This window comes from Lemur catta, chromosome 5 (genome assembly GCF_020740605.2).
Source record: "Lemur catta isolate mLemCat1 chromosome 5, mLemCat1.pri, whole genome shotgun sequence".
Classification (NCBI taxonomy): domain Eukaryota; kingdom Metazoa; phylum Chordata; class Mammalia; order Primates; family Lemuridae; genus Lemur; species Lemur catta.
Window position 1 is genome coordinate 50,346,465 of NC_059132.1, and position 14,263 is coordinate 50,360,727.

The 14,263-nt window shown below is 40.2% G+C and overlaps 1 protein-coding gene across 4 annotated transcripts in view; it reads right to left on the reverse strand.

Annotated features, from left to right (window-relative positions):
- The window catches only part of PHACTR1 (phosphatase and actin regulator 1), a 499,845-nt gene that overhangs the window by 469,585 nt on the left and 15,997 nt on the right, over nucleotides 1-14,263 (reverse strand). For all 4 annotated transcript variants that reach the window (XM_045551755.1, XM_045551754.1, XM_045551756.1 and 1 more), the window contains one exon: nucleotides 4,461-4,607. In XM_045551755.1, the coding sequence (XP_045407711.1) occupies nucleotides 4,461-4,607 (147 nt within the window). The remainder of the gene's footprint in view (nucleotides 1-4,460; nucleotides 4,608-14,263) is intronic.

Sequence of the window (14,263 nt, forward strand, 5' to 3'; positions counted from 1 at the left end):
TGATGTGAGCCGTTTGAGTTCTGGCTACTAAATATGGGAAGCAACACTTAAAAAGAGAGTGTGGGCCCACCAAATAAGAGTCAGACCCCCACGATCTGCCTTCAATTTGAAATTAGTAACAAAAAATATTGTGAGGGATATACTGGCATTCTTCAATGAAAGCATGAAGGAGGATGCTTACTAAGACCTTTAGTTGGTGAAACTATCTCAGCTCCGCATGACAATAATATTCACAATTTGCTCAGGGACATTACTAAGTGATAATAGCACAATCTGAGTTGCCATTTGTCAATATCATGGGTCTTCTTAACTTAGCTGAAGGATAAAGGGCTTCCTTCTTAAGAAAGGTAGAAAGGAAGTCTTCTGAGACCTAGTTTATAACTTCAGCTGGCTGACTCGTCCATCCTTGTAGGTACCAGAGCCAATTCCGACTGTTCAGCAACACTGATAATAACACTAATAGTCATTCAGGTCCTTATCCTCCAGGCCTGAAAAAGTAGAAGAGACCAGTGGAAGCCAGAAACAGCTATCATTGGTTGATGTCTGGAGCTAAAACAGATCTCAGCTTTCCAAAGAGGCTAAGTATTCTGGGGTTGACCATGCTATTAATTTATAATCTCTCCCATACAAAGCAATTCTGAAATATCAACAGAGGTTAGCCCCCTTGTGATTAGAAAGGCACTCATTTTTAATAGTGCCCAATATTGGATTTGTGTTTTATTATAAACACTCCTAAACCAACAAGATGACTTGCCTTCTTTTTTTCACCTCCCTTTAAGAAATTTTAGATGTGCTTAATTCTACTTACTATAACACTTTCATTCACTTTAGTTTATAATTTGGAGAACCTTTCAGTTTCAGCATTTTCTATGTATCAGACTCTTCTACATATTGTCAACATAAAGGTACATAGAATACACTAGCCCATGAGAAAGTACCTGCCAGATGAGCTGCAACTCTTCATTTCACTGACTTCAATGCAGTGAAAGAATGACTTCAGTAGGCAAGGTAAGTTCTTTCAAGCTAAATGTCAGTGATGTTCATTACTAAGTGAGAATATAATTAGAAACACTTGCTACTGATAGTGTGAACATACTCTTCTGTTACATGATGTCCTTTTAGCGTATTTGAATTTCTCAGGGAAAAGAAAACCTCTTCAAATGTTTTAAATGTTTGATGTGTCTGGATAACCTTCAGCAAATACATTGACTTAATTTCCTTTAGCATTTATACTATCTTCAAACAAATATCTTTCAATATTTGCATCTATTAAAAGCTGAAAGGGAGTTAACAACTACAAAAGGGGCTCTTTTAGAAACATAAAAGTCATACTTCGAAAATTTCTGTTCCTACTCTTTCAATTCAGGCTGAACCTTGAAATTAACATCTTCATAAATTGATGAAAGATCCACATTTTGGTGCCATCCTTTGACTGACCTGGGACAATAGGTGAAGGAATATATCTGGCACTCAAACTGTGGAGTATTTCTGAAATGATATTAAGTACTGTCAGAGATAGGGTGTAATTGAAGAAATGTTTAAGTCTTTAGTTAGTATTCAAAATGCCCAGTCCACTTTACTTGACAACCGGACAGATTATTTTAAGGGAGTTGGTACCCAAAATGATGTTACAATAGCCAAGCAAAATGAATATATGTACATTTATTTTCTTGAAGCACTGCTAAATCTCTAAAATATCAGGCATAGATTTCCACATAATAAGTGGTTGTGGAAAAGCAAATATTAAACATAAATGGTTTAAACTAATAACACTTTCTCTAGAAAGAATAAGCAATAAGCGACTGGAGGGGGAGAGGAGTGGGAAGAAAAGGCAGAGGAATGCTTTCTTGCTTAATTGTTTATAAATTGTTAAGACATACACAAAATTCTCTCTATGCCCAGATTATGTAATTTATTGGGAGTGTGCACACTTCCCTGTTCAGCAACACTGATAACGACACTAATAGTTTAATTACAACTTGCTGCTCAAGGAGATAAACAAGGCTGTTTGCTTTTTAAACCCGGGGTTACAATTACTTTTAAACGCGGGGGAAAGGCACATCTGTGAGTAGGTCTTACTTTGTTAGGGAAGCAACCAGAAACCAGCTGGAAAATAAACAAAGCCCCAGGAGTGAGCAGTCAGTGCAAAATTAGAGCAAAACTGCCTGATTTGAGCAGGGGACCAGGAGTCATGAGGCATAGTAAATAGTCAGCAAATGTAGGTGGGCAGGAATAGAAAAGTTTTTGGTAGCCTCATCTTCTGCATTTTCCCTGGGGTGCCAACACAAAGAGGGAACGAGCACCAGTCCCTCCGCTGTCCACCTTACAGTCACGTCTCTGTCTTACTGTCCTTCGCTTCAGCACCACGGAGGGAGGACAGCTCCCTGACCGCAATGCAGAGCCCCCTGCGCCTGCCCTTCCTCCTTTCGCAACATCCTCTCCTCAGAATTTCTCTTTCTTGCTGGTGTCTTTCTTGCCACTTTGCATTTAGGGGTACTTTAAGGGACATATAGAAAGGACTGGCTGCTTGTTTGGCTTGCTTGTTTCCAGATGAAAGGGAGACAAGTCCTGCCTGAGCCAAACTTATAACTGGACTCCAGAGCAATTTAACTAGAATAAAAGATTGCAAGTCACTGGGTCCAATCTGGTGGCAAAGTGGCTCAATGTAACTGAATAGTAGCTGAAACTTAAACTCCTTTTTTAGTACTTTATTTTACTGTTTTCTTATAAAAGTACTAGTACAAAGTAAACAACCTTTACTAACAGCTGCTTTCACCCTTTTCCTCCTTTCCTAAGGCAGACACTAAGGGAATATAGTAAAGTTTGTTAGCAAAGGGGTCAGTAGAATAATTCCTAATGTCACTGAGTTGGGAAAACAATCTTGGTCCTAAAAGAAACTCTTCTCAGACCTTTACAAAACTCCTAACAAACATGCTCAATCTGGAACATACAGGTAGGGGATTAACAATTCAAAAGTGAGCACCATGGATGCTCCAGCATGCCATAAAAACTGCCAAAACTTCCTCAATAAAGCTTTTTTGTCCTCAACCCAAAAACCAGAGGCAAACATTTAAGAAGTGAGGGGATATGTACTATATATTTAAAAAAAAAAAACACAAAAAAACCCCAAATCACCAAGACAGGAAAATTACACCCCAAGGCATTTGGCTACTCTGGCACATTCAGTCATCATTCTTCCAGCCATAAAGATATGGTTGCTCAGTGTATCTTGTTTCTCTATGCAGAGTTTTCTCTCTTGTTCAAACTTTTCAACACAGCATGAAGTACCCATCAAATACCCATTATTTGAAAATTCTCTTTGCTCCAACACGTGCAAGCACACACACACACACACACACACACACACACACACACACACCCCGTTTGATTCAGTCTCATTTTCAAGGGATTAGGTCCCTAAAGCAAAAGGTATTGTATGCTTTTTAAACTTATTTTGGAAGACAGTCTTCAGGGAAACGCCCTCACTCTTTATGCTTTGGAGTTGCTGGAATAGTAGGAGACCCTGCAGAAGAAGAGACACAAGCTAGGGTTGAGGCTTAGGTGTCATTCAGAAAGGGCAGCACCATGAAGTTAGTGGCAAGCAACTTCCAGTGACAGTGAGCACCACTAGTAAGGCACTCAGGGGGCGAGTCTGGAGCAGCAGCAGCAGCAGAGGGAACAGTAGACTCTGCCTGGGCTTTTTTGGTTAGGTAACCCTGAGAGGATTCAACTGAAGCAGTTTTGACTGAACCTCCCCGTCCTCTTTTTGCCCCTTCCTTCCATTCCTCCCTTCATCCCTCATCCCTCTGTCCTTCCTTCCTTCGCTCCTACCTCAGTTACCCTTTTCCCTTAGTTCTCTCTGGGCCACTTCGGGCAGCAGTTCCAGTGACAGCATCCAATCACCTAACGTGGGTCCTGCAGACCACGCTATGCTGACTACTGCCACGGTCGCCTTCCAACTGCTTGGTGCAAGGAAGAGGTTCTGTTCCAGCGGGCAGCCCCGCCCCCTCTGCCCAGTCCGACACTGCGGCGGAGGCCGAGTCAACCCGTCAACGTCCCCAGAGTGTGACTGTCACCAACAAGTTCCACCCCGTAGTAGCCTGGCCGCAAGCCTCCCCCGCGGAGCCTCGCCCGCCCCTCCGCCCACAGCGCGGGCACCGGCACGCTGCGCGCGGCTCCCGGGTGCTCCCGGCGTCATTGTTGTCACCGGCGGCACTTTCTTCTCTGCACGGAGGGGGCAGCCCGCGAGTGACCCCCGGGCGGACGTAGGGCTCCGCGCGCCGCCGTCCCCCACCCCCGCGCCTCTCGCACACACGCGCGCACACACGCGCCCTCCGCACACCGGCGACACAAAGAGCGAGGGGGCGGCGCCGGGCGGGCAGGGCCGGGAGGGGCGGCGGGGAGGGCCGGGAGGGCGCGCTGCGCTGGCGGAGCCCGGGCGGCCGGAGGCGCGTCCTCACCTGCCCCGAGGTTGAAGGAGATCCTGGCCTCCGCGAGGTACGGCGTGTCGCTCTTGGAGCGGACTCTCCTGATGGGCCGCCGGTCGATATCGTCCTCCGAAGATGCCGCCATTAATGTGGGAGGCAGGAGCAGGGTCGCCCGGCGAGCTGAGAGGGAGACGGAGAGAGGGAGGGAGGCGGAAAAGGGGAGGAGGGGAGAGGAAGAGGCTCCCGCACAGGGAGGGGGGAGGGGAGAGGGGGAGGGGAGAGGAAGGGGAAGGGTGGGGAGGGAGGGGGGAAAGAGAGGGAAAAAGGAAAAAAAAGAGGGAGAGAGAGAGAGCAAAGGAGAGAAAAGGGTGAAGGGAGAGAAAGAAAATCCGTTAAGGATTTGTGGACTGGAGCAGAGATCAGGCTATCCCTGGCTAGCGCCCGGGGCTCCCCCTCAGTCCCCTGGCAGCCACAGGGTCGCTGCTCCCGGCTGACACCCGCCTCCCACCTGCAGCCCCGGCTTCCAGCCCTTGGCACAGATAGGCTCCTGCGAAGGGAAGGACTCCCAAGCAAAGATGCCCAGTCAGCACTGTGCCCTCTCCCGCCAAACGCACTTACTCTGCTCTTCCAAGTGCGCACTACGGTCTCTTTCACCCGCAGGATTCTCTAGTCTGAGCACGCGGGGCTTGTCATCCCATCCCGGGTCTGGCAATCCCTGCCTGGAGTTTTCACCCCTGGGGTGCAAGCCCTGGTCCAACTGGTCATGGATGAGGGCATCCAGCCCAGCTTAGCCCTCTGCTCCCTTTCTCCCAATCGGGAGCGCAAATAGAGGTAGAATCAGATCTGAAATCCTCAGAAGCTCTCTTAACTGCATCTTAGGACTCAGAGCTGGGGTGGAGGAAAAGTGTATACAAGTTTGGGAGCAGTTTGACAGTAAGGTTTCTAAAGTTGATATTTTGAATGGAGACTAGGCATATTCACCCCGAATTGAGTGGTCCTCTTTTATAAGCACTAACTTGTAGGATGTACTTATTCTCTACATAAATACTCATTTATTTGAACCTTCAACTTCCTGTGTATTTGGTCACTTACAACACAAAGAATAGTGTTTGGATTTGACCTATGTCTCTACAACCCAGCACCATTGTTTTCATAGGGAGGGTGATGAGAGGACTTCATATTTCTTTGAACATCTGCACAGCCACCTGCAACCCTCCCTATACCACAGCAGAAGAACCTAGAAAGGTTTCTAGGGTATGAATCAGAATCGTTTGATGTTCCTACTGAACCTATTGATGGGCTAAACTCTTTTATGTTTATCTTTCTGCAGCTGTAGAAAATCACTTAGTCTTTTTGTGGCCTGATGTTGCCACTCTTCTATCTAATAAGTGCCCACCTGGAGTACACAGATAAATCTTACCTTGTTTCCTTCCCTGCTACAAAGGAAATCTCAGTGTGCAGTCAGGCCCTTCAGTCTCAGAGGAAGGGCTCCTCTGGCTGGGCAAGGTTTCCCTGTGCACTGCAGCTGTCTGTGCAACTTTCCCCTCTCAGCTTGTATTCTCTCACCCTGGAATCTTCTCTCCCCACTGGTCTCTTACCTTCAGGTATGCATAGTAATGCTTCATTTTAGGAAAAATATATCTGCCTTTGGCCTTGCTGCTTCCGCTTATTCCCACCATACTATTACTATTTCCTTTCCATTCTGTTTAACCTGCTGGTGGAACTCTTGGTCCCTCGGGCTCCAGTTTTTCACTCCCAATCCTGTTCTTTTATCCCTGTCTGGTGTCTATCCTGACCACTCAACCAAAGTTATTGTAATGGTCGACAATATCCTTCTAACGGTCAAATCCAATTTATTCCTGGCTTCTCTGAAATACTTAGTAATCTATCCCTCTTGAAATAATCCCATCCTTCGGCCTGCCTGTACTAGACTATTTCCCTAATCACTTGATTTCTAATTGCTAGCCAGTTCTCGGTGTGTTAATTTCAGATGCTTACCCTGGCATTCAGGGCCCTTCACAACCTGACTTCATCCTGTCTTTCCATCCTCACCTCCCATTATTTACCTCCCGTCTCCCCAAGGAGTCTGGTCCATTTCTGCATTGCACCTTTGCTCCTGTGGCACAGCACACATCCCTTTGCTATACGCATTCCATGTTCTCTCTCAGAAATGTAAAGTAACTAGTCCACTAGCTTATGGCATAGATCCAGCATATAGTAAATGCTCAATACATATTTTTGAATAAAGGAAGGGAGGGGAGGAAGGAGAGAGGGAAGAAGAGAAGAGAGGAAATGGGTGAACGAGGGTTACATAACTAATGAGTAGCTGAATTGGGGACCAAATCCATGCCTGCCTGATTTCAAATCCTGTGCCCTTAGCTAGTATACTGATTTGCTAAATATATATATTTGGTTGATTAGCCACTTTTAAAATTCTCTTTCCCATGACATATGCCTAATTATGTCCCATTTATCTCTGTTAAAAGTTGTTTACAGATGCATACCTCCTGTTCCAAGAGGCACAACAAGGTCCTTTCGCTCATCTAGTGAATTACAAAAGTTAACAGGTTTAGATGACTAAAGCTGTATGCAATATTATGATTCCAATGTTTAGGTTCAGGTTCTTATGGAAGTGCAAAAAGTAAGGAAATACACAATTCTAAATAGCATGTAAACTGTACCTCCTTTGAATTGACTCAGCCTATTTGATTATTCATAGTGTTTGGGATTTCCTGAGCCCTTGTATTTTCGTTCATCAGCCATGTCTCCAGAAGACTGATACAGTCATTTGGAGAACACTTAGCCTTAGCTTTCCCAATGTTTCTTCGATTTTACATAATAATGGTTCTTAATATAGAGAAGTACATCTTTGAATTTGTGTTTCTTATTCATTTGGCATTTTAGAGGATTAGGAACTTAATGTTGCTACCACTTGAGGTTTATCCCTCTTCAAAGGTGTTTAAATGCACTTTCATATTATTTCATTGCAGACTACTTTATTATGAAAATAATTCTAGATAGATGCACTTTTGACAAAAATGGGCATAAAAACACTGCTTCTATCTTCATGTTCTTGAATTCTTTTATCACATTTTCATTTCTGGTTATTATCTTCCATTTCTTGGCTTCCCTAATTTACTTCTTCTTCTTTTCTTTTCATCTAATTTTTCCTATTCTCTTTTCACTTTGCCTCTCTTTCCTGACATGTTCTTTAATTCTTTCTAACAATTCCCTTACACAGTAGATCCTTTTTCATGTATTCCCCTCTTATTCTATAGGAAGAACTTATTTTTGTGGGCTTGCCCTAGTGTTTCCACATTCTTTATTCTCTGGAATTCCTTTCCTATTCATGACCTTTTATCATAAAATATCTGATTGAATTACATTAGTGGAAGAGCCTTGGAGGTGGGAATCAGGGATGGTGGGTGCTGTTCCCAATAGTCCCACTACCCCACCAAGTGACACTGAGCAAGTCACTCTGCCAGTATGGGTCTCAGTCACCTCAGCTATAAAAATATAGGGGCCAGATATAAAATGACCGTAAAGGCTCTGCCTAGCTCCAATACTCTATATTATTTGCAGCTCTACTCCTTTCTGTAAATATCCATGACATATTTTGTCTCTTAATGCAGTATAATAAAATACATTATTCCTTTGATTTGTACCTAATCATAATTAGGAAACCACATATGCTATCCATATTTCTACCAGGTGATTTCATATTTTTCCAGTCTATTTTATATAAGTCTGTATCCTTTAGAATCTATTTTTTTCTCCTCATACTGTTTCCATCATGTGGCAACACCCACATGATTGCTTATATGTGTGCATGTGTGGATGTGGATGTATGTGAAGAAAGGATTGAATTCAGTTTTGACCTCAGCAACTTCCAGTTACAGTGTTTTCTCCCCCTCCATGGTTGCTTTTTTCTAAATATGACTGCTGGCTTGGGAAGAAGGCATTTGTTTTTTCTTTTCTTTTCTTTTCTAAAGTCGGTCAATATTTTAGCACTGTGGACCCTTTTATGCATATTATATCTAGATCTAGAGCCAGAAAAGAGAAGTGGCCCAATAAGGTGCTCAAAGCAACACTTTATACTTTCATCACTGCCATGGAAGAGGATGGAGGTGGGAAAGGGAGGAAGAGAGAATGCAATATTCCATCCTCATTAGGAAAATTCTTTGGTGAGTAAAGTTAGTCCTTTAAGGATATTAATCAAAGTGTATTTCTAGGACACCCCTACATCAGAATCACTTGGAATGCTTGTTAAAATGTTGATTTTCCAGGCCCCCAATTTGAACCTACTGAATCAGAATTTGAGAGGATGAAACTTGTGTACCTAGATTTTCAAAATATTCCCATTATGTCCACTCTCACTACTTCTATTTAGCATTATACTCAAGGTCTTGTCCAGGGCAATAAGACAGGTAAAAGAAATTTTAAAATGTATAATAATTGCAAAGCAAGAATAAAATTTTTATTAGTCATATATGTTATGATTGTGTACATACAAGATCCATAGGAATCCTCAGACTATTAGAAACAATAAGTGATTTTCACAGTATCACTGGATGTAACATCAGTATAAAACAACAATTTTGTTTCTGTATACTAGCAAAATTAGAAAATGAAATTTTAAAAGTGCCATTTATAATAGCATCAAAATTATCAAATGCCTATGAATAAATTTAACAAAATATGAGCAAGATCTGTACATAAAAACTGTAAAACATTGGTTAAAGAAATTAAAAAGACCTAAATAAATGGAAAGTGGGCAAATATACCATGATCATGCTCACAGATTGAAAGACCATGATATTGTTAAGGTATCAGTTTCTTCAAATTGACCTGTAGATTCAATGTAATTCCAATAAAAATCTCAGTTTTATTTTTTTAATTTGACAAGCTGATTCTAAAATGTATATGAAAATGCAAAGGAATAAGACTAACCAGCATGGTCTTGAAAAACAAGAATAAAGTTGGACGATTTACAGTAGATGTCAAGATATATTATAAAGGTATAGGATATAAAAACAAAGTAAGATAAATAGACCAATGGAAGAGAATGCAAAATCTAAAAATAGTCCCATATGTCAACAGTCGCTTGACTATAACAAGAGCCCCACTGCAGTATAGTGGGGAGAGAATGGACTTTCTAGTTAATAGTGCTTGGTCACATGGATACCTATATGGTGGAAGAAAATAAACCTTGATCATCCCTACCTCACATCTTACACAAAATTCAATTCCAAGTGGACCATGGACTTTTTTTTTTTTTTTTTTTTTTTGAGACAGACTCTCACTCTGTCGCCCAGGCTAGAGTGCTTTGGCATCAGCCTAACTCACAGCAACCTCAAACTCCTGGGCTCCAAAAATCCTTCTGCCTCAGCCTCCCGAGTAGCTGGGACTACAGGCATGTGCCACCATGCCTGGCTAATTTTTTGTACATATATTTTTAGTTGTCTGGTTAATTTCTTTCTATTTTTAGTAGAGGCGGGATCTCGCTCTTGCTCAGGCTGGTCTTGAAATCCTGAGCTCGAGCAATCCTTCCACCTTGGCCTCCCAGAGTGCTAGGATTACAGGCATGAGCCACTGCACCCGGCCTCTTGGACCATGGACTTAACTGCAAAAGGTAAAAAATAAAGTTTCTAAGAGAAATTTTTTTCATAAGAGAATATTTTCATAAATTTGGTGAATATTTTTAAACAGAACATAAAAAACACTAACCATAAAACAATGTAGAAGTGTTGATGCCATTAAAATTAAGAGCTTCTGTTTGTTACAATATACCATTAAAAAGGTAACATATCAAAATATGTAGGATGCAGTTAAAACAGTGCTGGTAAGGACATTTATAGCACTAAATGCTTACTTATATAAAATGAAAGATTTCAAATCAATACTCTAAGTTCCTAACTCAGGAAATTAAAAAAAGAAGAGGAAAATAGATCCAAAGCAAAAATAAGGAAGAAATTAATAAAGATAAAAGAAGTCAGTGTAAAATAGGAAATAATAGAAAAATAAATGAAACAAAAAGATCATTCTTTTAAAAAATCAATAAGATCAATTATAAGCTCTGGCAAGACTAATAAAGACAGAAAGATGATACAAATCACCAATATCAGGAATCAAATAGGGGTCACCACTGTAGATATTAAAACCATTGAAAGGATAAGAAAGTACTGTAAACATCTTTCAGCTCATATATATATATTCAACAACTCGGTAGAAATTAACCATGTGCACTCTTTTTAATAAAGAAACACCATCAGAAAAGTGGAAAGGCAAGCTGCAGACTGAAAGAAGATATTTTTAACACATATTTAACAAATTACTGTAACCAGAATGTATAAAGAACTTGTTAAACAATAATGATAAGACAGACAACTCAACTCAATTCTATAATAAAAAATAGACCAAAGACTTGAACAGAGGTTATCCAGATGCCCAAATAAACATACGAAAAGATGTTCATCATTCCTTATAGGTAAATTCAAATTTATATAAAAAAAAAAAATCAATGACATTGCATTACACATCCACCAGTCTGGCTAAAATTTGCAAGTCTCTCAATGCCAAGTGTTAGTGAGAATATGGAGGAATTGGAGCATCCATACCTTGCTGATAGGAACATAAACTTGTAATATGATTTTGGAAAACTTTGTGTATGTTTACATAAACATGAGAAATCATACATATACCCTATGACATGGACAACCATGTCCATAGCAGATTTATTCATAATGGCCCCAAACTGAGAACAATTCAGATGGGTATTTGCAAGAAAATGTATGAAAATAATTATAATATCTTCATACAGTGTCACACTATATAAAAATGAAAAAGAAGAAACTACTGCTACAAGAAACAACATGCATGATATCATTTGTGCATGTCACTCTGTAGTTTATTTTTTCTTTTTTGGTGTGTCTCACCATTATTTTTTAGGCTGTCATCATATCTATTTCTGATAACAATGATCTTTTAAACATTCTGCTCATAGCATTCTGGGCTGCAATAAAAATAACAAAGCAACAGATAACTGGATTGGAAATGTATGTAAAGAATAAAGAATGATGACAGTGGCCTTCTTGTTATGCCCAGTTAAGCCTTGTTATGCCTTGTTAAGGCAGCATTTCCCAGAATGAAGGGGACATGTCACAGGAATACAACAGTCAGCTTGAAGGGGCTTGCATTGGCCAAATCAGGACAATCTGAACAGACACACACAAAAAACAATGAAGTCCACTAGTGAATAATAAACCATTAAAAATAGTTATTCATGAGTATTGATAATAAGTGGATAAATAGATAAAAACTGGTTTAAAATGGATAAATAAATAAATTCAGGAAAGGGAAGGGCTCTTGCTTATAGTAGAATACTGAGACCTGACTCATCAAGGTGGAGGAAGTGCTGGAAGTTGGAAAAATCATCATTTTGTAACCATGATACCAAAGATCAAGCAGGAAGTGATAATGCATGCTAAATCTAGGAGGAAATTTTGATGATGAGCAGGATATTTTCATGGTCTTAACGTTTCCCCACACATACCTGTTCAAAATAGAAACTGGACTGCACGTTGACTGGATAATCAAAATTATCATCACCAATGAGGGACAGATGGACATTGGGTGACTCCAGATGTTATACTTAGAGAAATATCTAACATCACCTTTGGAGTATTTCAGCCAAGAAGGCTAATTAGACCTGAGTCTAATCATAAAAAAATGGCAGACAACCTCAAAATTAGGAATGGTCTATTAAAAAGGGAAAAGGAACTGCATTTTTCACAAATGTCAATTTCACAAACATCAAAGAAAAATTAAGGGTGTGGAAATGTTCCAGATTAAAGAAGACAAAAGAGACCTGATCCTAGACTATTCACTGGACTCTAACCTTAGACTGAACTGGCCCTACACTGGATCCTGTCCTGCTGGGGAAAAGTGCTATAAAGAACACTGTTGAGTCAACTGGCAAAATTGAAATGCAAAGAGCAGATTATATTGAGATATCAATGTTAAATTTACTGCAATTGATAGATGTGCTGTGTTTATGGAAGAGATTATCCCTATTCTTAGGAAATGTACACTGAAATTTTAGGAATAAAAGGTCATGATGGTTCAGAAAAAAATTATATATATGTACATATAAAATCATGTATAAAATCACACATATTTAATTATATATAAAAATACGCAAACACACATACAACCATACATGTATATTCCCTCCTTCCTCTCTATTTGTGATGTATTATATAAAATATATAATATCTCCTCTCTCTCTCCACACACACACACACACATACACACACAAACACACACACACATATATTCATACACACTTTTTAATACTCCTGTCTAGACAGACAATAGATGGGACAGGATAGCTAGATGTGACAGATGATATGATACATAGAGACAGAGAGAGCAAATGAGTTAAAATGTGAATAGGTGAATCTTAGTAAAGAGTGCATAGACATTCTTTGTACTATTTTATTTTTACAACTTTTCTTAAGTTTTAAATTATTTTAAATAAAAATTTTAGGCCAGGCGTGGTGGCTCACGCCTGTAATCCTAGCACTCTGGGAGGCCGAGGCGGGTGGATCGCTCGAGGTCAGGAGTTCGAGACCAGCCTGAGCAAGAGCGAGACCTTGTCTCTACTAAAAATAGAAAGAAATTATCTGGCCAACTAAAACATATATAGAAAAAAAATTAGCCGGGCACGGTGGCCGCATGCCTGTAGTCCCAGCTACTGGGGAGGCTGAGGCAGCAGGATTGCTTAAGCCCAGGAGTTTGAGGTTGCTGTGAGCTAGGCTGACGCCATGGCACTCACTCTAGCCAGGGCAACAAAGTGACACTCTGTCTCCAAAAAAAAAAAATTTTTAAGTGCTAATAAAAAGGTATGTGCTCATTTCTATTTAGGAGAGTTTCCAAAGATTAGAGATGATGCCCTACCCTTACTTTAAACTTTTCTGAAAAATTATCATTGTCAGGTATTCCTGCAGGCTGTAGACAAATGCAATATTGATATTAAGGGTAGTCTGTCTTGGACTTATTGGAGGTCTTTGAAGTTTTGTTAAAGATTGATTCTGACATATTATGTAGTCAAGCAGAGTAAGAATCTGGGCTGTATAGATGAAGTATATTTCACAATTTTGTATGTTTAACATGAGTTAGAAATATAAGAACCTTTACACCTCACAATTAAACCCAGTACAAAGTCACCAATTACAGTGACACTATTGAAAATCATTCAGGTAGAAAATACAAAATGTAAATGATGAAGATAAATGTCATTAACTATAATAACCCAACTTACAGTAATAACTTGCATATTCTAAATAAGTTTAGCAAAAACATACCATTTTGGACTTTTTATAACAACTACATTTAGTAAATAGGTGCTGGAACATTTTTTTTCTTTTCTATACATATGCATATTTTTGCTAGAAAACCAAAAACCTGAAGAATTGTTATTGGTACATCACAGTTTTCTCTGCCTAAACTTGTCATTAAAGGAGCTGTCCACTGTACAAAGTTCTGCCAATAATTCCCTTTTATATCTGGCTAATTTTATGTGGTCCACAGGGGAGAGGAAGTGGCTGACTTGCTTTTACCGTGGCAGCTCAGGATTCTAGCTCTACAGTGTTCCTATTGGCCCCAATTCAGGTCTTTCATGCTGCACAACTTCAGGGCTACACCATTCACTTTATAGTCTACGTGAACAGAATTGTGGAATAGTGAAGTCTACAACTCTTGCAGCCATACCCCAAAGGAGCTGGCTTCCTGGAGAGATGAATTCATGCCTTGGCATTCATGCCAGCCCATTTTCC